Below are 23,191 nucleotides of genomic sequence, written 5' to 3'. Positions count from 1 at the left end.
GCTCAATAAATACGATTGAAGGAATGAGAGGGGCAGCCAGAGTTATTTCCAGATAGCGGGGGGCTTAGCCCCCGGTCTGCGCCGTGGCAGGGGGTCTGCAATCCGGCCTGGGTCAATCAATCGCTGGTACTTACTGAGCGCTCACTGGGTGCAGAGCGCTTGGGAGAGTATGGGATAACGGAGCTGATGGACTGTATAATCAATGTGGACGTATTTGCTAACTCTGTTACACTGTCCTGAGCGTTTAGTACAGTGCCCTGCATGCAATCCACCGTTTTTGTTGAGCGCTTGAGGTGTGCAGAGCACTGGGCGAAGCCCTCGGGAGAGTACAATCCACCAATCAATCAATCAATCGTATTTATTGAGCGCTTACTGTGTGCAGAGCACTGTACTAAGCGCTTGGGAAGTCCAAGTCGGCAACATATAGAGACGGTCCCTGCCCAACAGTGGGCTCACAGTCTAGAAAGGGCTCACAGTCTAGAGGGACTGTGGTGGTGTATTGCCACCAGAGTTGGTAATAATAATGATGGCATTTGTTAAGCGCTTACTATGTGCAAAGCACTGTTCTAAGCGCTGAGGAGGTTACAAGGTGATCAGGTTAATAATAATGGCATTTATTAAGCGCTTACTATGTGTAAGGCACTGTTCTAAGCGCTGGGGAGGTTACAATAATAATAATAATTGGCACTTGTTAAGCGCTTACTATGTGCAAAGCACTGTTCTAAGCACTGGGGAGGGTACAGGGTGGTCAAGTTGTCCCACAGGGGCCTCACAGTCTTAATCCCCATTTTCCAGATGAGGTAACTGAGGCACAGAGAAGTTAAGTGACTTGCCCAAGATCACACGGCAGACATGTAGTGGAGTTGGGAGGTTACAAGGTGATCAGGTTGTCCCACAGGGGTCTCGGTCTTAATCCCCATTTTCCAGAAGAGGCCACTGAGGCCCAGAGAAGTGAATAGACTTGCCCAAAGTCACACAGCTGACAAGTGGCAGAGGCAGGATTCGAACCCACGACCTCTGACTCCAAAGCCCGGGCTCTTTCCACTGAGCCCCGCGGCTTCTCAGGATGATGGGAGAGACTGTGAGCAGGGACTGTGCCTGCTAACATTGCCGTGGTCTCCCAAGCGCTGACTACAGCGTCGTGCCCAGAGTAATAATATTAATAATAGTAATAATAATAATAATAATGATGGCATTTGTTAAGTGCTTACTCTGTGCAAATCACTGTTCTAAGCGCTGGGGGGGATACAGGGTGATCAGGTTGTCCCACATGGGGCTCACAGTCATCATCCCCATTTTCCAGATGAGGTCGCTGAGGCCCAGAGAAGTGAAGAGACTTGCCCAAAGTCACACAGCTGACAAGTGGCAGAGGCATAATTCGAACCCATGACCTCTGACTCCAAAGTCCGGGCTCTTTCCACTGAGCCCCGCAGCTTCTCAGGATGATGGGAGAGACTGTGAGCAGGGACTGTGCCTGCTAACATTGCCGTGGTCTCCCAAGCGCCGACTACAGCGTCGTGCCCAGAGTAATAATATTAATAATAGTAATAATAATAATAATAATAATAATGACGGCATTTGTTAAGCACTTACTATGTGCAAAGCACTGTTCTAAGCGCTGGGGGGGGATACAGGGTGATCAGGTTGTCCCACATGGGGCTCACAGTCATCATCCCCATTTTCCAGATGAGGTCGCTGAGGCCCAGGGAAGTGAAGAGACTTGCCCAAAGTCCCACAGCTGACAAGTGGCAGAGGCAGGATTCGAACCCACGACCTCTGACTCCAAAGCCCGGGCTCTTTCCACTGAGCCACGCGGCTTCTCAGGATGATGGGAGAGACTGTGAGCAGGGACTGTGCCTGCTAACATTGCCGTGGTCTCCCAAGCGCTGACTACAGCGTCGTGCCCAGAGTAATAATATTAATAATAGTAATAATAATAATAATAATGATGGCATTTGTTAAGTGCTTACTCTGTGCAAAGCACTGTTCTAAGCGCTGGGGGGGATACAGGATGATCAGGTTGTCCCACATGGGGCTCACAGTCATCATCCCCATTTTCCAGATGAGGTCGCTGAGGTCCAGAGAAGTGAAGTGACTTGCCCAAAGTCACACAGCTGACAAGTGGCAGAGGCAGGATTCGAACCCACGACCTCTGACTCCAAAGCCCGGGCTCTTTCCACTGAGCCCCGCTGCTTCTCAGGATGATGGGAGAGACTGTGAGCAGGGACTGTGCCTGCTAACATTGCCGTGGTCTCCCAAGTGCTGCCTACAGCGTCGTGCCCAGAATAATAATAACAATAATAATAATAATAATAATAATAATAATAGTAATAATAATAATGGAATTTGTTAAGCGCTTACTATGTGCAAAGCACTGTTCTAAGCGCTGGGGGGGATACAAGGTGATCAGGTTGTCCCACGTGGGGCTCACAGTCATCATCCCCATTTTACAGATGAGGTAACTGAGGCTTAGAGAAGTGAAGTGACTTGCCCAAGGTCACACAGCAGACATGTGGGGGGGCCGGGATTCGAACCCATGACCTCTTCAAGGGTACTTCTGGCTCTGCCAATTTGTCAGCTGTGTGACTTTGGGCAAGTCACTTCACTTCTCCGGGCCTCAGTTCCCTCCTCTGGAAAACGGGGATGAAGGCTGTGAGCCCCCCGTGTGACAACCTGATCACCTTGTCACCTCCCCAGCGCTTAGAACAGTGCTTTGCACATAGTAAGTACTTAATAAATGCCACCATTATTATTATTATCATTACTTACTGGGCGCTTACCACGAGCAGAACACAGGACTAAGCGCTCAGGAGAGTAAACTTGATATGAACAGGGACTGTGCCTGTGGGATTGTTCTACTGTCCCCTCCCAAGCGTTCAGCGCAGTGCTCTGCGCACAGTAAATGCTCCATATTTATTTTATTAATATGTTTCGTTGTCTCTCTCCCCCTTCTAGCCTGTGAGCCCGCTGCTGGGTAGGGACCGTCTCTAGATGTTGCCCACTTGGACTTCCCAAGCGCTTAGTACAGTGCTCTGCACACAGTAAGCGCTCAATAAATACCACTGAATGAATGAATGAGTGGTTGATTGACAGGCTGACTGACCCAGTTGTCCCTGCCCACACTGGGCTGCCAGTATTCTACTTGCCCATATCTATTCTATTTATTTTATTTTGTCAGTATGTTTGGTTTTGTTGTCTGTCTCCCCCTTTTAGACTGTGAGCCCGCTGTTGGGTAGGGACTGTCTCTACATGTTGCCAATTTGGACTTCCCAAGCGCTTAGTACAGTGCTCTGCACATAGTAAGCGCTCAATAAATACGATTGATGATGATGATGATGACCCCACCATCAAACTGTTGTGCCCCGGCAGCCTGCCTGCCTTTTTTTACACCCACACACCCACACACAATCAATCAATCAATCGTATTTATTGAGCGCTTACTGTGTGCAGAGCACTGGACTAAGCGCTTGGGAAGTCCAAGTTGGCAACACATAGAGCCGGTCCCTACCCAACAGTGGGCTCACAGTCTAAAAGGGGGAGACAGAGAACAAAACCAAACATACTAACAAAATAAAATAGAATAGATATGTACAAGTAAAATAAATAGAGTAACAAATATGTACACACACACACACACACTACCCAGCGCTTAGAACAGTGCTTGGCACAAAGCGCTTCACAAGAACCAACTGTCAGCTGTGTGACTTCGGGCAAGTCACTTCACTTCTCTGTGCCTCAGTTACCTCATCTGTAAAATGGGGATGAAGACTGTGAGGCCCCCGTCGGACAACTTGATCACCTTGTATCCTCCTCAGCGCTTAGAACAGTGCTTTGCACATAGTAAGCGCTTAATAAATGCCATTATTATTATTATTATTATTATTATTATAAATACCATTATTATTATTACTATTACTCCCCCCCCCCCCCCGCAAAAGATTCTTGGAGGAGCTGCCACCCTTCCCCCCTCGGCAGCCCCCTCCCCCCATACATACACACATATACACACACACACACACACACACACAAACACACCCATCCACACACCCACTCCACTCCCCACCCAGATTTTATTTTATTTTTTTGGTATTTGCTAAGCCCTTACTGTGTGCAAAGCACCCTCTTCGAGCTGCTCTCAGCCCCTCTTCCCTCGGCACCCCCTCACCCCCATACACACACACACACACACACACACACACACACACACCCAACCACACACCCACTCCACTCTCCCCCAGCTCTTCACCGGCCTCCTCGAGCTGTTCCCATTCCCCCTCCGGCAGCCCCCTCCTCCTAGACACATACACACAAACACACACAAACACACACACACACACACACACACAAAGACACACACCCATCCACACAACCATTCCACTCCCCCCCAGCTCTTCCCCAGCCTCTTCGAGCTGTTCCCATTCCCCCTCCGGCAGCCCCCTCCCGCTAGACACATACACACAAATAATGATAATAACAATAATAATAATAATGATGGCATGTTAAGCGTTTACCATGTGCAAAGCACTGTTCTAAGCGCTGGGCACTGAACACACACACACGCACACACAGACAAACACACCCATCCACACACCCACTCCACTCTCCCCCAGCTCTTCCCCGGCCTCTTCGAGCTGTTCCCATTCCCCCTTCGGCTGCCCCCTCCCACTATACACATGCACACAAACACATACACATACACACATACACACAAGCACACAAACACCCCCATCCACACACCCACTCCACTCCCCCCCCCTCCCCCAGCTCTTCCCCGGCCTCTTCGAGCTGTTCCCATTCCCCCTTCGGCTGCCCCCTCCCACTATACACATGCACACACACACACACACACATACACACATACACACAAGCACACAAACACCCCCATCCACACACCCACTCCACTCCCCCCCCCCTCCCCCAGCTCTTCCCCGGCCTCTTCGAGCTGTTCCCATTCCCCCTTCGGCTGCCCCCCCCACTATACACATGCACACACACACACACACACACACACACACACAAACACACCCATCCACACAACCATTCCACTCCCCCCCAGCTCTTCACCGGCCTCTTCGAGCTGTTCCCATTCCCCCTCCGGCTGCCCCCTCCCGCTAGACACATACACACAAATCATGATAATAACAATGATAATAATAATGATGGCATCTGTTAAGCGTTTACCATGTGCAAAGCACTGTTCTAAGCGCTGGACACTGAACACACACACACACAGACAAACACACCCATCCACAAACCCACTCCACCCCCCCCACCCCCCCCCTCCCCCAGCTCTTCCCCGGCCTGAGCTGTTCCCATTCCCCCTTCGGCTGCCCCCTCCCACTATACACATGCACACAAACACATACACACACACACATACACACAAACACACACACACAGACAAACACACCCATCCACACACCCACTCCACTCCCCCACCCCCCCCCTCAGTTCTTCCCCGGCCTCTTCGAGCTGTTCCCATTCCCCCTCCGGCAGCCCCCTCCCCCTAGACACAGCCACACAAATCATGATAATGGTAATAAATAATAACAATAATGGCATCTGTTAAGCGTTTACATGTGCAAAGCACTGTTCTAAGCGCTGGGCACTGAACACACACACACACACACACACACACACACACACAGACAAACACACCCATCCACCCACCCACTCCACTCTCCCCCCGGCTTTTCCCCGGCCCCTTCGGGCTGTTCCCAATCCCCCTCCGGCAGACCCCTCCCGCTAGACACAGCCACACAAATCATGATAATAATAATAATAATAACAAAAATAATAATGGCATCTGTTAAGCGTTTACCATGTGCAGAGCACTGTTCTAAGCGCTGGGCACTGAACACACACACACACACAGACAAAAACACCCATCCACACACCCACTCCACTCCCCCCCCCCCCCCCCCCCCCCCCCCCCCCCAGCTCTTCCCCGGCCTCTTAGAGCTGTTCCCATTCCCCCTCCGGCAGCCCCCTCCCGCTAGACACAGCCACACAAATAATGATAATAATAATAATGATGGCATCTATTACGCGTTTACCATGTGCAAAGCACTGTTCTAAGCGCTGGGCACTGAACACACACACACACACACAGACAAACACCCCCACCCACACAACCACTCCACTCCCCCCCAGCTCTTCCCCGGCCTCTTCGAGCTGTTCCCATTCCCCCTCCGGCAGCCCCCTCCCACTAGACACAGACACACAAGCACACACACACACAAACACACACACATACACACAAACACACTCATCCACCCACCCACTCCACTCCCCCCCCCCCAGCTCTTCCCCGGCCTCTTCGAGCTGTTCCCATTCCCCCTCCGGCTGCCCCCTCCCCCTAGACACAGACACACAAACACACACTCTCTCACACACACACACACACACACTCACTCACACACAGAGGCCCACGCCTCCCCTTACCCACCCTCCAGCTTCTCCCCGGCCCCCGGGGGCTGCTCTCCCCCCCTCGGCAGCCCCCTCCCCGCGCACACCCAAGGCAGACACACACCCCCACAACACACACACACACACACCCACCAAGGACACACACACAGAGGGGGCCGGCCCCGGCCGCGGCCTCACCTTCGCGGGCTTTGAGGAGCACCGTGTTGGCCACGATATTCTCAATCTCCATGATCCAACGCCGCCGGGGAGGAGGAGGAGAAGGAGGAGGAGGAAGAAGAGGAGGAGGAGGAGGAGGAGAAGGAGGAGGAAGAAGAGGAGGAGGAGCCGGGGCGACCAAGGCGCATCTCTCCCCCGGGCCGTGGGACGCCACACTCTGTCGCCTGTCACCGTCCTCCTCCTCCTCCTCCTCCCCTTCCTCCTCCTCCTCCTCGTCCTGGTCCTCTGACTGGGCGCAGGGGTCCGGCGGGGGAGCGAGGGGGGCAGGAGGCCAGCTCGGCTGCCCCTGGGGCTAGTCCTCCTGGGCCTGTCGTCAGCCTGGGCCCGGTCCTGTCAGGGCTGGCCCTTGTTAGCCCGGTCCTGGGCCCGCTCCTCTCAGGGCTGGGCCTCTCAGCCTGGGCCCGCTAGCCTGGTTCTGTCAGCCTGGGCCCGCTACTGGTTCTGTCAGCCTGGGCCCGCTACTGGTTCTGTCAGCCTGGGCCCGCTCCTGGTTCTGTCGTCAGCCTGGGCCCACTCCTGTCCGGGCTGGGCCTGTCAACCTGGGCCCGCTCTTGGTTCTGTCAGCCTGGGCCCACTCCTGGGCCTGTCAGCCTGGGCCTGTCAGCCTGGACCCACTCCTGTCCGGCCTGGGCCTGTCAGCCTGGGCCCGCTCCTGTCAGGGCTGGGCCTGTCAGCCTGGGCCCACTCCTGGGCCTGCCAGCCTGGGCCCACTCCTCTCAGGGCTGGGCCTGTCAGCCTGGGCCCGCTCCTGGGCCTGTCAGCCTGGGCCTGTTCCTGTCAGGGCTGGGCCTGTCAGCCTGGGCCCGCTCCTGGTTCTGTCAGCCTGGGCCCACTCCTGTCAGGGCTGGGCCTGTCAGCCTGGGCCCGCTCCTGGTTCTGTCAGCCTGGGCCCACTCCTGGGCCTGTCGGCCTGGGCCCGCTCCTGTCAGGGCTGGGCCGGTCAGCCTGGGCCCGCTCCTGGTTCTGTCAGCCTGGGCCCGCTCCTGGTTCTGTCAGCCTGGGCCCGCTCCTGGTTCTGTCGGCCTGGGCCCGCTCCTGGTTCTGTCAGCCTGGTCCCGCTCCTGTCAGCCTGGTCCCGCTCCTGGGCCTGTCAGCCTGGGCCCACTCCTGGTTCTGTCAGCCTGGTCCCGCTCCTGGGCCTGTCAGCCTGGGCCCACTAGCCTGGGCCTGTCAGGCTAGGCCCACTCCTGGGCCTGTCAGGCTGGGCCCGCTCCTGTCAGGGCTGGGCCTGTCAACCTGGGCCCACTTCTGGTTCTGTCAGGGCTGGGCCTATCAGCCTGAGCCAACTCCTGGGCCTGTCAGCCTGGGCCCGCTCCTGTCAGGGCTGGGCCTGTCAGCCTGGGCCCACTCCTGGGCCTGTCAGCCTGGGCCCGTACCTGTCAGGGCTGGGCCTGTCAGCCTGGGCCCGCTCTTGTCAGCCTGTCAGGACTGGGCCTGTCAGTCTGGTCCCGGGCCTGGGCCTGGGTCCGGTCCTGTCAGGGCTGGCCCATGTCAGCCTAGTCCCAGGCCTGGTCCTGTCAGGGCTGGCCCTTGTTAGCCTAGTCCTGGGCCTGTCAGCCTGGGCCCGGTCCTGTCAGGGCTGGGCCTGTCAGCCTGGTCCCGGTCTTGTCACAACTGGTCCTGTCAGCCTGGGCCCGGTCCTGTCAGGACTGGCCCTTGTTAGTCTGGTCCTGGGCCTGGGCCTGTCAGGGCTGGTCCTGTCAGCCTGGGCCCCGTCCTGTCAAGGCTGGTCCTGTCAGCCTGGGCCGAGTCCTGTCAGGGCTGGCCCTTGTCAGCCTGGTCCCGGGCCTGGATGTCAGCCCAGGCCTGGTCCTGTCAGGGCTGGTCCTGGTCCTGGGCCTGTCTGGGCTGGTCCTGGGCCTGGGCCTGTCAGGGCTGGTCCTGGTCCTGGGCCTGTCTGGGCTGGTCCTGGGCCTGGGCCTGTCAGCCTTGGCCCGCTCCTGGGCCTGTCAGCCTGGGCCCGGGCCTGGTCCTGGGCTGGCCCTTGTCAGCCTGGTCCCAGGCCTGGGCCTGGGCTTGGTCCTGTCAGCCTGGGCCCAGTCCTGTCAAGGCCAGTCCTTGTTAGCCTGGTCCCGGCCTGGTCCTGTCAGGGCCGGTCTTGGTCCTTTGTCCTGGTCCCGGGCCTGGTCCTGTCAGGGCCAGTCTTGGTCCTTTGTCCTGGTCCTGTCAGGGTGGTCTCGGGCCTGGTCCTGTAAGGGCCGGTCCTGGTCCTTGTCCTGGTCCTGTCAGGGCCGGTCCTGGTCCTTGTCCTGGTCTTGTCAGGGCCGGTCCTGGTCCTTGTCCTGGTCTTGTCAGGGTGGTCTCGGGCCTGGTCCTGTCAGGGCCGATCTGGGTCCTTGTCCTGGTCCTGTCAGGGTGGTCCCAGGCCTGGTCCTGTCAGGGCCAATCCTGGTCCTTGCCCTGGTCCTGTCAGGGCCGGTCCTGGTCCTTGTCCTGGTCCTGTCAGGGCCGGTCCTGGTCCTTGTCCTGGTCCTGTCAGGGCCGGTCCTGGTCCTTGTCCTGGTCCTGTCAGGGCCGGTCCTGGTCCTTGTCCTGGTCTTGTCAGGGCCGGTCCTGGTCCTTGTCCTGGTCTTGTCAGGGTGGTCCCGGGCCTGGTCCTGGTCTTGTCAGGGTGGTCCCGGGCCTGGTCCTGTCAGGGCCGATCTGGGTCCTTGTCCTTGTCCTGGTCCTGTCAGGGTGGTCCCGGGCCTGGTCCTGTCAGGGCCGGTCCTGTCAGGGTGCTCCCGGGCCTGGTCCTGGTCCTGGTCCTGTCAGGGCCGGTCCTGGTCCTTGTCCTGGTCCTGTCAGGGTGGTCCCGGGCCTGGTCCTGGTCCTGTCAGGACCGATCCTGTCAGGGTGGTCCCGGGCCTGGTCCTGTCAGGGCCGGTCCTGTCAGGGCTGGTCCTGGTCCTTGGCCTGGTCTTGTCAGGGTGGCCCCGGGCCTGGTCCTGTCAGGGCTGGCCTGGGTCCTTTTCCTGGTCCTGTCAGGGCCAGTCTTGGTCCTTGTCCTGGTCCTGTCAGGGCCGGTCCAGTCAGGGTGATCCCGGACCTGGTCCTGTCAGGGCTGGTCTGGGTCCTTGTCCTGTCAGGGCCGGTCCTGACAGGGTGGTCCCAGACCTGGTCTTGTCAGGGCCGGTCTGGGTCCTTGTCCTGTCTGGGCCGGTCCTGACAGGGTGGTCCCAGGCCTGGTCTTGTCAGGGCCAGTCCTGGTGCTTGTCCTGGTCCCGTCAGGGCCGGTCCTGTCAGTGTGGTCCCAGGCCTGGTCCTGTCAGGGCCGGTCTTGGTCCTTGTCCTGGTCCTGTCAGGGTGGTCCCGGACCTGGTCTGGTCAGGGCCGGTCTTGGTCCTTGTCCTGGTCCTACCAGGACCAGTCTTGGTCCTTGTCCTGGTCCTGTCAGGGTGGTCCCGTGCCTGGTCCTGTCAGGGCCGGTCTGGGTCCTTGTCCTGGTCCTGTCAGGGCCGGTCTGGGTCCTTGTCCTGGTCCTGTCAGGGTGGTCCCGGGCCTGGTCCTGTCAGGGCTGGTCCTGCTCCTTGTCCTGGTCCTGTCAGTGTGGTCCCGGGCCTGGTCTGGTCAGGGCCGGTCTTGGTCCTTGTCCTGGTCCTACCAGGACCAGTCTTGGTCCTTGTCCTGGTCCTGTCAGGGTGGTCCCGTGCCTGGTCCTGTCAGGGCCGGTCTGGGTCCTTGTCCTGGTCCTGTCAGGGCCGGTCTGGGTCCTTGTCCTGGTCCTGTCAGGGCGGTCCCGGGCCTGGTCCTGTCAGGGCTGGTCCTGCTCCTTGTCCTGGTCCTGTCAGTGTGGTCCCGGGCCTGGTCTGGTCAGGGCCGGTCTTGGTCCTTGTCCTGGTCCTATCAGGACCAGTCTTGGTCCTTGTCCTGGTCCTGTCAGGGTGGTCCCGTGCCTGGTCCTGTCAGGGCCGGTCTGGGTCCTTGTCCTGGTCCTGTCAGGGTGTCCCGGGCCTGGTCCTGGTTCTGTCAGGGTGGCCCCGGGCCTGGACCTGTCAGGGCTGGTCCTGGTCCTTGTCCTGCTCCTGTCAGGGTGGCCTCGGGCCTGGACCTGTCAGGGCCGGTCCTGGTCCTTGTCCTGGTCCTGTCAGGGCCGGTCTTGTTCCTTGTCCTGGTCCTGTCAGGGCCGGTCTTGGTCCTTGCCCTGGTCCTGTCAGGGCTGGTCTTGTTCCTTGCCCTGGTCCTGTCAGGGCCGGTCTTGTTCCTTGTCCTGGTCCTGTCAGGGCCGGTCTATGTCCTTGTCCTGGTCCTGTCCGGGCCTGCCCTGTCAGTGTGGCCCCGGGCCTGGTCCTGTCAGGGCCGGTCCCGGGCCAACGTGTCTGCGGGGTCCCGTCATCATCATCATCATCAATCGTATTTATTGAGCGCTTACTGTGTGCAGGGCACTGTACTAACAGCTTGGGAAGTACAAATTGGCAACATCCCCATCTCCCTGCGCGCTCGCCCTTCGGCGGGAAGGACCCAGGCGGCAAGGGAGGACCAGCACCATGAAGAGAAGGAGCAGAAGGAGGTGAAGAAGGCGGAGCAGCTGCCTTCTCATTTTCATCCCCCCCTCCAGCGCCCAACCAACCGCCCGCCCTCTTTCTCCCTCCCTCCCTCCCCAAGGCCGCGCCCCCCCCCACGCCCCGCGCCTACAACTCCCAGAAGGCAGCGGGGCTCCGCCCCATTGGGGACACGGGGCTGCGGGAGCGGTGCACGCCGGGATTTGTAGGCGCGCGCGGTTAGCGACCGGCTCTCGCGAGATTTGGCCGAGGGCGGGCGGCCTGGTGCGGCTAACTGAAGCGCTTCTTGAGTTGGTGGGGGTCAGAGGGCGAGAGGCGGTCGCCATTTCGGGGCCGTGGGCGACCGTTGAGGGCCTCCGTTAGCCCGTGGCCACCTCGGGAGCCCTGAGGCGACGTGATGGGCAAGGCCCGGGCGGGACGGGCCAAGGGGAAGGCCCCCGGGGGCCAAACCGGAAGTTGGGCCAACACCATGGCCAACACCATGGCCAACCCCAGGGGCAAGACCATGGCCAAGACCATGGCCAACCCCTTCGAGGTCAAGGTCAATCGCCAGAAATTTCACATCCTGGGGAGGAAAACCCGCCACGACGTGGGGCTGCCCGGAGTGTCCCGAGCCAAGGCCATCAGGAAGGTAAGTCCGGCCAGGCCCCGAGTTGGGGGGAATGGTTGCTGCGAAAAGGGAAATAATAATGATAATAATAATAATTATTATCATCACAGTCCTTTTAGACTGGAAGCCCACTGTTGGGTAGGGACTGGCTCTATATGTTGCCAACTTGTACTTCCCAAGCGCTTAGTACAGTGCTCTGCACACAGTTTTCACTCACTAAGTACGATTGATTGATTGATTCCCAGACTGAGCCCCTTCCTTCCTCTCCCCCTCGTCCCCCTCTCCATCCCCCCCTTCTTACCTCCTTCCCTTCCCCACAGCACCTGTATATATGTTTGTACATATTTATTACTCTATTTTACTTGTACATATCTATTATATTTTAGTTTGTTAGTATGTTTGGTTTTGTTCTCTGTCTCCCCCTTTTAGACTGTGAGCCCACTGTTGGGTAGGAACTGCCTCTGTATGTTGCCATTTTGTACTTCCCAAGCGCTTAGTCCAGTGCTCTGCACATAGTAAGCGCTCAATAAATACGATTGATGATGATGATATCTATTCTATTTATTTTATGTTGTTAGTATGTTTGGTTTTGTTCTCTGTCTCCCCCTTTTAGACTGGGAGCCCACTGTTGGGTAGGGACTGTCTCTCTGTGTTGCCAATTTGTACTTCCCAAGCGCTTAGTACAGTGCTCTGCACGTAGTAAGCGCTCAATAAATACGATTGATGATGATGATGACTGTCTCTATATGTTGCCAACTTGTACTTCCCAAGCGCTTGGTACAGTGCTCTGCGCACAGTAAGTGCTCAATAAATACGATTGATTGATTGATAATAATAGTGGCGGTTGTTCAGCGCTTACGTTGTGCCAAGCACTGGGGTGGATACAACGTCTGCTGTGTGACCTTGGGCAACTCACTTAACTTCCCCGAGCCTCAGTTCCCACATCTGTAAAATGGGGATTAAGACTGTGAACCCCACATGGGACAACCTGATCACTTTGTATCCCCCCCAGCGCTTAGAACAGTGCTTTGCACATAGTAAGCGCTTAACAAATGCCAACATTATTATTATTATCAAAATGGGGGTTAAGATTGTGAGCCCCACGTGGGACAACCTGATAAAATAATGAAAAATAATAAAAAAATGATGGCATTTGTTAAGCACTTACTATGTGTAAAGCACTGTTCTAAGCGCTGGGGGGGGGATACAAGGTGATCAGGTTGTCCCGCGTGGGGCTCACAGACCTCAACCCCATTTTACAGATGAGGTAACTGAGGCTCAGAGAAGTGAAGTGACTTGCCCAAGGTCACACAGCAGACATGTGGCAGAGCCGGGATTCGAACCCGGCTTCTCTTCTCTGAGCCTCAGTTACCTCATCTGTAAAATGGGGATTAAGATTGTGAGCCCCACGTGGGACAACCTGATCACCTTGTAACCGCCCCAGCGCTTAGAACAGCGCCTTGCACATAGTAAGCGCCTAAGAAATGCCATCATTATTATTATCAGGTTGTCCCACGTGGGACGCACAGTCTCAGAGAAGCAGCGTGGCCCACTGGAAAGAGCCCGGGCTTTGGAGTCAGGGGTCGTGGGTTCAAATCCCGGCTCCATCAATTGTCAGCTCTGTGACTTTGGGCAACTCACTTCATTTATTTATTTTACTTGTACATATTTATTCTATTTTATTTTGTTAATATGTTTTGTTTTGTTCTCTGTCTCCCCCGTCTAGACTGTGAACCCACTGTTGGGTAGGGACTGTCTCTATATGTTGCCAACTTGTACTTCCCAAGCGCTTAGTACAGTGCTCTGCACACAGTAAGCGCTCAATAAATATGATTGATTCTCTGAGCCTCAGTTCCCTCATCTGTAAAATGGGGATTAAGATTGTGAGCCCCACGTGGGACAACCTGATCACCTTGTAACCTCCCCAGCGCTTAGAACAGTGCCTTGCACATAGTAAGCGCCTAAGAAATGCCATCATTATTATTATCAGGTTGTCCCACGTGGGACGCACAGTCTTCAGAGAAGCAGCGTGGCCCAGTGGAAAGAGCCCGGGCTTTGGAGTCAGGGGTCGTGGGTTCAAATCCCGGCTCCACCAATTGTCAGCTGTGTGACTTTGGGCAACTCACTTCATTTCTTTATTTTACTTGTACATATTTATTCTATTTATTTTATTTTGTTAATATGTTTTGTTTTGTTCTCTGTCTCCCCCTTCTAGACTGTGAGCCCACTGTTGGATAGGGACTGTCTCTGTATGTTGCCAACTTGGACTTCCCAAGAGTTTAGTACAGTGCTCTGCACCCAGTAAGCACTTAATTAATATGATTGATTGATTGATTGACCGTCTCTATATGTTGCCAATTTGTGCTTCCCAAGCGCTTAGTACAGTGCTCTGCACACAGTAAGCGCTCAATAAGTACGATTGAATGAATGAATGAACTTCTCTGGGCCTCAGTTACCGCATCTGTAAAATGGGGTTTAAGACTGTGAGCCCCCCCCAAATGGGACAACCTGATCACCTTGTAACCTCCCCAGTGCTTTGCACATAGTAAACACTTAATAAATGCCATCATTGTTATTATCAGGTTGTCCCACGTGGGACTCAAAGTCTCCAGAGAAGCAGCGTGGCTCAGTGGAAAGAGCCCGGGCTTTGGAGTCAGAGGTCGTGGGTTCAGATCCCGGCTCTGCCAATTGCCAGCCATGTGACTTTGGGCAAGTCACTTCACTTCTCTGTGCCTCAGTTATCTCATCTGTAAAATGGGGATTAAGACTGTGAGCCCCCCGTGGGACAACCTGATCACCTTGTAACCTCCCCAGCGCTTAGAACAGTGCTTTGCACATACTAAGCGCTTAATAAATGCTATCATTATTATTGTTATTAAATCCCGGCCCCGCCACTTGTCAGCTGTGTGACTTTGGGCAAATCACTTGACTTCTCTGTGCCTCAGTGACCTCATCTGTAAAATGGGGATTAAGACTGTGAGCCCCAGTGGGACAGCCTGATTACCTTGCAACCTCCCCAGCGCTTAGAACAGTTTTTTGCACATAGTAAGCGCTTAATAGAAGCCATCGTTATTATTATTATTCATCCCCATTTCATTCATTCGATCGTATTTATTGAGCCCTTACTGTGTGCAGAGCTCTGTACTAAGCGCTTGGGAAGTACAAGTAGGTGACATAGAGAGACGGTCCCTACCCAACAACGGGCTCACAGTCTAGAAGGGGGAGACAGACAACAAAACAAAACATAGTATTTTACATTTTCCAGATGAGGTAACTGAGGCAGAGAAGTGAAGTGACTTGCCCAGAGTCACACAGCTGGCGAGTGGCGGAGTCGGGATTAGAACCCACGCCCTCTGACTCTCAAGCCCGGGCTCTTTCCACCAAGCCACGCTGCTACCTTTCCGGTTAAAAATATATATATATATCAGTGGTGTTTAAGGACTTACTATTGTAGCCAAGCACTGTTCAAAGTGCTGGGGTAATAATAATAATGATGGTATTTGTTAAGCGCTTACTATGTGCCAAGCACTGTTATAAGCACTGGGGTAATAATAATAATGATGGCATTTATTAAGCGCTTACTATGTGCAAAGCACTGTTCTAAATGCTGGGGAGGCTACAAGGTGATCAGGTTGTCCCATGGGGGGCTCACAGTCTTAATCCCCATTTTCCAGATGAGGTAACTGAGGCCCAGAGAAGTGAAGTGACTTGCCCAAAGCCACACAGCTGACAATTGGCGGAGCTGGGATTCGAACCTATGAGCTCTGACTCCCAATAATAATAATAATAATGGTATTTGTTAGGTGCTTACTATGTGCAAAGCACTGTTCTAAGCGCTGGGGAGGTTACAAGGTGATCAGATTGTCCCACGGGGGGCTCACAGTTTTAATCCCCATTTTACAGATCAATCAATCGTATTTATTGAGCGCTTACTGTGTGCAGAGCACTGTACTAAGCGCTTGGGAAGTACAAGTTGGCAGCATAGAGAGACGGTCCCTACCCAACAGTTTAGAAGGGGGAGACAGAGAACAAAACCAAACATACTAACAAAATAAAATAAATAGAATAGATATGTACAAGTAAAATAAATAAAAAATAGAGTAATAAATATGTGCAAATGAGATAACTGAGGCCCAGAGAAGTGAAGTGACTTGACCAAAGTCACACAGTTAGTTGGCGGAGCTGGGATTCGAACCCATGGCCTCTGACTCCCAAGCCCTGGCTCTTTCCACTGAGCCACGCTGCTTCTCTGATAATAATAACAGTCACATAGCCACTTGTCAGCTGTATGACTTTGGGCAAGTCACTTCACTTCTCTGTGCCTCAGTTCCCTCCTCTGTAAAATGGGGATGAAGACTGTGAGCCCCCCGAGGGACAACCTGATCGCCTTGTATCTACCCTCCCCTGGTATCTGGGTAGATACCAGGTCATCAGGTTGTCCCACGGGGGGCTCACAGTCTCAATCCCCGTTTTACAGATGGGGGAACTGAGGCACAAAGAAGTGAAGTGACCTGCCCAAAGCCACACAGCTGACCAGCAACGGAGCGGGGATTAGAACCCAGGACTCCTGCCTCCCAAGTCCCGTCTCTTAATGATAATAATAATAATATTGGTATTTCTTAAGCGCTTTCTATGTGCCAAGCACTGTTCTAAGCGCTGGGGTAGATGCAAGGTAATCAGGTAGTCCCACGTGGGGCTCACAGTCTTCATCCCCATTTTACAGAGGAGGGAACTGAGGCCCAGACAAGTGAAGTGACTTGCCCAAAGTCACACAGCTGACAAGGGGTGGAGCTGGGATTTGAACCCATGACCTCTGACTCCAAAGTCCATGTTCTTTCCACTGAGCCACGCCGCTGATTCTCTAATAACAGTCACATGGCCACTTCCCAGCGCTTAGAACAGTGCTTTGCACATAGTAAGCGCTTAATAAATGCTCTCATTAATATTATTATTTGATTCTCTGATAATAAGTCACATAGCCACTTCCCGGCGCTTAGAACACTGCTTTGCACATAGTAAGCGCTTAATAAATGCTCTCATTATTATTATTATTTGATGCTCTGATGTCACATAGCCACTTCCCAGCGCTTAGAACAGTGCTTTGCACATAGTAAGCGCTTAATAAATGCTCTCATTATTATTATTATTTGATTCTCTGATAATGTCACATAGCCACTTCCCAGCGCTTAGAGCAGTGCTTTGCACATAGTAAGCACTTAATAAATGCTATCATTAATATTATTATTTGATTCTCTAAGTCACATAGCCACTTCCCAGCGCTTAGAACAGTGCCTTGCACATAGTAAGCGCTTAATAAATGCTATCATTATTATTATTAGCATTGTCAGCTGTGTGACTTTGGGCAAGTCACTTCCCTGGGCCTTAGTTCCGTCATCTGTAAAATGGGGATGAAGGCTGTGAGCCCCACGTGGGACAACCTGATTACCTTGTATCTACCCCAGCTCTAAGAACAGTGCTTGGCACATAGTAAGTGCTTAATAAATGCTATCATTATTATTATTATTATTATTCTTGTCAGCTGTGTGACTTTGGGCAAGTCACTTCCCTGGGCCTCAGTTCCGTCATCTGTAAAATGGGGATGAAGGCTGTGAGCCCCACGTGGGACAACCTGATTATCTTGTATCTACCCCAGCGCTTAGAACAGTGCTTGGCACATAGTAAGCGCTTAATAAATGCTATTATTATTATTATTATTATTGTCAGCTGTGTGACTTTGGGCAAGTCACTTCCCTGGGCCTCAGTTCCGTCATCTGTAAAATGGGGATGATGTCAGCTGTGTGACTTTGGGCAAGTCACTTCCCTGGGCCTCAGTTCCGTCATCTGTAAAATGGGGATGAAGGCTGTGAGCCCCACGTGGGACAACCTGATTACCTTGTATCTACCCCAGTGCTAAGAACAGTGCTTGGCACATAGTAAGCGCTTAATAAATGCTATCATTATTATTATTAGCATTGTCAGCTGTGTGACTTTGGGCAAGTCACTTCCCTGGGCCTCAGTTCCGTCATCTGTCAAATGGGGATGAAGGCTGTGAGCCCCACGTGGGACGACCTGATTATCTTGTATCTACTGCAGCGCTAAGAACAGTGCTTGGCACATAGTAAGCACTTAATAAATGCTATCGTTATTATTATTATCATTGTCAGCTGTGTGACTTTGGGCAAGTCACTTCCCTGGGCCTCAGTTCTGTCATCTGTAAAATGGGGATGAAGGCTGTGAGCCCCACGTGGGACAACCTGATTATCTTGTATCTACCCCAGCGCTTAGAACAGTGCTTGGCACATAGTAAGCACTTAATAAATGCTATCGTTATTATTATTATTGTCAGCTGTGTGACTTTGGGCAAGTCACTTCCCTGGTCCTCAGTTTCGTCATCTGTAAAATGGGGATGAAGGCTGTGAGCCCCGCGTGGGACAACCTGATTATCTTGTATCTACCCCAGTGCTTAGAACAGTGCTTGGCACATAGTAAGCGCTTAATAAATGCTATCATTATTATTATTATTATTGTCAGCTGTGTGACTTTGGGCAAGTCACTTCCCTGGGCCTCAGTTCCGTCATCTGTAAAATGGGGATGAAGGCTGTGAGCCCCACGTGGGACAACCTGATTATCTTGTATCTACCCCAGCGCTAAGAACAGTGCTTGGCACATAGTAAGCGCTTAATAAATGCTATCATTATTGTTATTATTATTGTCAGCTGTGTGACTTTGGGCAAGTCACTTCCCGGGCCTCAGTTCCGTCATCTGTAAAATGGGGATGAAGGCTGTGAGCCCCGCGTGGGACAACCTGATTATCTTGTATCTACCCCAGTGCTTAGAACAGTGCTTGGCACATACTAAGCACTTAATAAATACTATCATTATTATTATTATTGTCAGCTGTGTGACTTTGGGCAAGTCACTTCCCTGGGCCTCAGTTCCGTCATCTGTAAAATGGGGATGAAGGCTGTGAGCCCCACGTGGGACAACCTGATTATCTGGTATCTACCCCAGCGCTAAGAACAGTGCTTGGCACATAGTAAGCGCTTAATAAATGCTATCATTATTATTATTATTATTGACAGCTGTGTGACTTTGGGCAAGTCACTTCCCTGGGCCTCAGTTCCGTCATCTGTAAAATGGGGATGAAGGCTGTGAGCCCCGCGTGGGACGACCTGGTTATCTTGTATCTACCCCAGCGCTTAGAACAGTGCTTGGCACATAGTAAGCGCTTAATAAATGCTATCATTATTATTATTATTGTCAGCTGTGTGACTTTGAGCAAGTCACTTCCCTGGGCCTCAGTTCCGTCATCTGTAAAATGGGGAAGAAGGCTGTGAGCCCCATGTGGGACGACCTGATTATCTTGTATCTACCCCAGCGCTAAGAACAGTGCTTGGCACATAGTAAGCACTTAATAAGTGCTATCGTTATTATTATTATCATTGTCAGCTGTGTGACTTTGGTCAAGTCACTTCCCTGGGCCTCAGTTCCGTCATCTGTAAAATGGGGATGAAGGCTGTGAGCCCCACGTGGGACGACCTGATTATCTTCTATCTACCCCAGCGCTTAGAACAGTGCTTGGCACATAGTAAGCGCTTAACAAATACCATCATTATTATTATTGTTATTATTATTATTATTAATAAGAATAATTATAGTGCCCCTTAAGCGCTTACTATGTGCCAGGCAGTGTCCCATAAGTGCTGGGTTACATACAAGCAGATGGGGTTGGATACATTTCCTGGCCCACATGGGGCTCACAGTCTCCATCCCCATTTTCATTCATTCAGTCGACTTTACTGAGTGCTTCCTGTATGCAGAGCACTGTACTAAGCGCTTGGGAAGTCCGTGAGGAGTACCAAGTGACTCTCGGGCTGCTCCCAATGCTGCTGCATCTTCCAGCAGCAGCGCGGCTCAGTGGGAAAGAGCCCGGGCTTTGGAGTCAGAGGTCCTGGGTTCAAATGCCGGCTCCGCCACTCGTCAGCTGTGTGACTTTGGGCCAGTCACTTCCCTTCTCTGGGCCTCAGTTCCCTCATCTGGAAAATGGGGATGAAGACTGTGAGCCCCACGTGGGACAACCTCATCACCCTGCATCCTCCCGGCGCTTAGAGCAGTGCTTTGCACATAGTAAGCGCTTAATAAATGCCATTATTATTATTATTATTATTATTTCCTCTCCGGTGGGGACCTGGGGGCAGAGAACATCGCAGCGAAGAGGGGTTGGCATAGTATATATGTTTGTACATATTTATTACTCTATTTTACTTGTACATATCTATTCTATTTTATTTTGTTAGTATGTTTGGTTTTTTTTTTCTCTGTCTCCCCCTTTTAGACTGTGAGCCCAATGTTGGGTAGGGACTGTCTCTATATGTTGCCAATTTGTACTTCCCAAGCGCTTAGTACAGTGCTCCGCACATAGTAAGCGCTCAATAAATATGATTGATTGATTGATAGTGGGAGAAGTTCTCCGGACATCAAATTTAAGACCTCAGAGACGAGAGATCCGTGGCAGGAGGGAGATCCCGAGCCCCAGTCGCTTCTGAGCAGCAGCGTGGCTCCGTGGAAAGAGCCCGGGCTTTGGAGTCGGAGGTCACGGGTTCAGATCCCGGCTCCGCCAACCGTCAGCTGGGTGACTTGGGGCAAGTCGCTTCACTTCTCCGGGCCTCAGTGACCTCATCTGTCAAATGGAGATTAAGTCTGTGAGCCCCCCGTGGGACAACCTCATCATCAATCGTATTTATTGAGCGCTTACTGTGTGCAGAGCACTGTACTAAGCGCTTGGGAAGTACAAATTGGCATCACATAGAGACAGTCCCTACCCAACAGTGGGCTCCCAGTCTAAAAGGGGGAGACAGAGAACAAAACCAAACCTACTAACAAAATAAAATAAATAGGATAGATATGTACAAGTAAAATAAATAGAGTAATAAATATGGACAAACATATATACAGGTGCTGTGGGGAAGGGAAGGAGGTAAGATGGGGGGGATGGAGAGGGGGAGAGGAAGGAAGGAAGGCTTCACTTTTAGACTGTGAGCCCACTGTTGGGTAGGGACTGTCTCTATGTGTTGCCAATTTGTACTTCCCAAGCGCTTAGTACAGTGCTCTGCACATAGTAAGCGCTCAATAAATATGATTGATTGATTGATTCACTTCTCCGGGCCTCAGTGACCTCATCTGTCAAATGGGGATCAAGTCTGTGAGCCCCCCCGTGGGACAACCTGATCACCTTGTAACCACCCCAGTGCTTAGAACAGTGCTTTGCGCATAGTAAGTGCTTAATTAATGCCATCATGATTATTATTATTATTATTATTATTCTGGGAGCAGGAGGCAGGGAGAGACAACTATACAGACCAAAGACCGACTCCTTGGAAACGAACCTGGCTCTTGGCCCTTATCTGCTCTTCTCCCACTCCCTCGTCCAACTCTTCTCCCTCTGGGACTTTCTCGGAGCAAAGATTCCCCACTGGTGTTGACCTGAGAGGCTCAGTGGAAAGAGCCCGGGCTTTGGAGTCAGAGGTCATGGGTTCGAATCCCATTTCGGCCACATGTCTGCTGGGTGACCTTGGGCAAGTTACTTCCCTTCTCTGAGCCTCATTCACCTCATCTGTAAAAGGGGGATTAAGACTGTGAGCCCCACATGGGACAACTTGAATCCCCCCCAGCACTTAGAACAGTGCTTTGCACGTAGTAACCGCTTAACAAATGCCATCATTATTATTATTATTATTACAATCGGCAACGGATAGAGACGGTCCCTGCCCAGTAACGGGCTCACAGTCCAGAAGGGGGGAGACAGACAACAAAACAAGTAGAGGGAACTGAGGCACAGAGAAGGGAAGTGATTTGCCCAAGATCACACAGCAGACAAGGGTCTGGAGAAGCAGCGTGGGTTAGTGGCAGGAACCTGGGCTTTGGAGTCAGAGGTCACGGGTTCAAATCCTGCCACCGCCAATTGTCAGCTGTGGGACTTAGGGCAACTCACTTCACTTCTCTGGGCCTCAGTACCTCATCTGTCAAATGGGGATTAAGACTGTGAGCCCCCCGTGGGACAACCTGATCACCTTGTAACCTCCCCAGCGCTTCGAACAGTGCTTTGCATACAGTAAGCGCTTAATAAATGCCATCATTATTTATTATGATTATTACTTCACTTCGCTGTGCCTCAGTACCTGATCTGTCAAATGGGGATTAAGACTGTGAGCCCCCCGTGGGGCAACCTGATCACCTTGTAACCTCCCCAATGCTTAGAACAGTGCTTTGCGCATAGTAAGCGCTTAATAAATGCCATCATTATTTATTATGATTATTACTTCACTTCGCTGTGCCTCAGTACCTCATCTGTCAAATGGGGATTAAGACTGTGAGCCCGCCGTGGGACAACCTGATCACCTTGTAACCTCCCCAGCACTTAGAACAGTGCTCTGCACATAGTAAGCACTCAATAAAGCCATCATTATTTATTATGATTATTACTTCACTTCGCTGTGCCTCAGTACCGCATCCGTCAAATGGGGATTAAGACTGTGAGACCCCCGTGGGGCAACCTGATCACCTTGTAACCTCCCTAGCGCTTAGAACAGTGCTTTGCACATAGTAAGAGCTCAATAAATGCCATCATTATTATTATTATTACTTATGAGGCCCAGAGAAATGAAGTGACTTGCTCACGGTCAATCAATCAATCAGTAGTATTTATTGAGCACTTACTGTGTGCAGAGCCTCAGTACCTCATCTGTCAAATGGGGATTAAGACTGTGAGCCCCCCGTGGGGCAACCTTGTAACCTCCCCAGCGCTTAGAGCAGTGCTTTGCACATAGTAAGCGCTTAATAAATGCCATCATCATTATGATTATTACTGATGAGGCCCAGAGAAATGAAGTGACTTGCCCACGGTCAATCAATCAATCAATCAATTGTATTTATTGAGCGCTTACTGTGTGCAGAGCACTGGACTAAGCGCTTGGGAAGTCCATGTTGGCAACATCTAGAGACCGTCCATACCCAACAGTGGGCTTACAGTCTAAAAGGGGGGAGACAGAGAACAAAACCAAACATACTAACAAAATAAAATAAATGGAATAGATATGTACAAGGAAAATCAATCAATAAATAGAGTAATAAATATGTACAAACATATATACAGGTGCTGTGGGGAAGGGAAGGAGGTAAGATGAAGGGGATGGAGAGGGGGATGACGGGGAGAGCAGACAAGTGGCCCCCCACCTTACCTCCTTCCCTTCCCCACAGCACCTGTATATATGTATATACGTTTGTACATATTTATTACTCTATTTATTTATTTATTTTACTTGTACATATCTATTCTATTTATTTTATTTTGTTAGTATGTTTGGTTTTGTTCTCTGTCTCCCCCTTTTAGACTGTGAGCCCGCTGTTGCGTAGGGACTGTCTCTATATGTTGCCAATTTGTACTTCCCAAGCGCTT

The 23,191-nt window shown here is 52.2% G+C and overlaps 2 protein-coding genes across 3 annotated transcripts in view; one reads left to right on the top strand and one right to left on the bottom strand.

The window, feature by feature from the left end:
* The window catches only part of GRK4 (G protein-coupled receptor kinase 4), a 221,929-nt gene extending 213,668 nt beyond the window's left edge, over positions 1-8,261 (bottom strand). Inside the window, exon 1 of the mRNA XM_038745522.1 lies at positions 6,607-8,261. Coding sequence (XP_038601450.1) covers positions 6,607-6,658 — 52 coding nt within the window. The 5' untranslated portion in view covers positions 6,659-8,261. The remainder of the gene's footprint in view (positions 1-6,606) is intronic.
* Positions 8,262-11,426: 3,165 nt separating this feature from the next.
* Positions 11,427-23,191, top strand: part of NOP14 (NOP14 nucleolar protein) — an 85,413-nt gene continuing 73,648 nt past the window's right edge. For both annotated transcript variants that reach the window (XM_038745597.1, XM_038745596.1), the window contains exon 1: positions 11,427-11,757. In XM_038745597.1, coding sequence (XP_038601525.1) covers positions 11,524-11,757 — 234 coding nt within the window. In that variant the 5' untranslated portion in view covers positions 11,427-11,523. The remainder of the gene's footprint in view (positions 11,758-23,191) is intronic.

This window comes from Tachyglossus aculeatus, chromosome 4 (genome assembly GCF_015852505.1).
Source record: "Tachyglossus aculeatus isolate mTacAcu1 chromosome 4, mTacAcu1.pri, whole genome shotgun sequence".
Lineage (NCBI taxonomy): Eukaryota > Metazoa > Chordata > Mammalia > Monotremata > Tachyglossidae > Tachyglossus > Tachyglossus aculeatus.
This window is presented reverse-complemented; position numbering and strand designations above follow the sequence as displayed.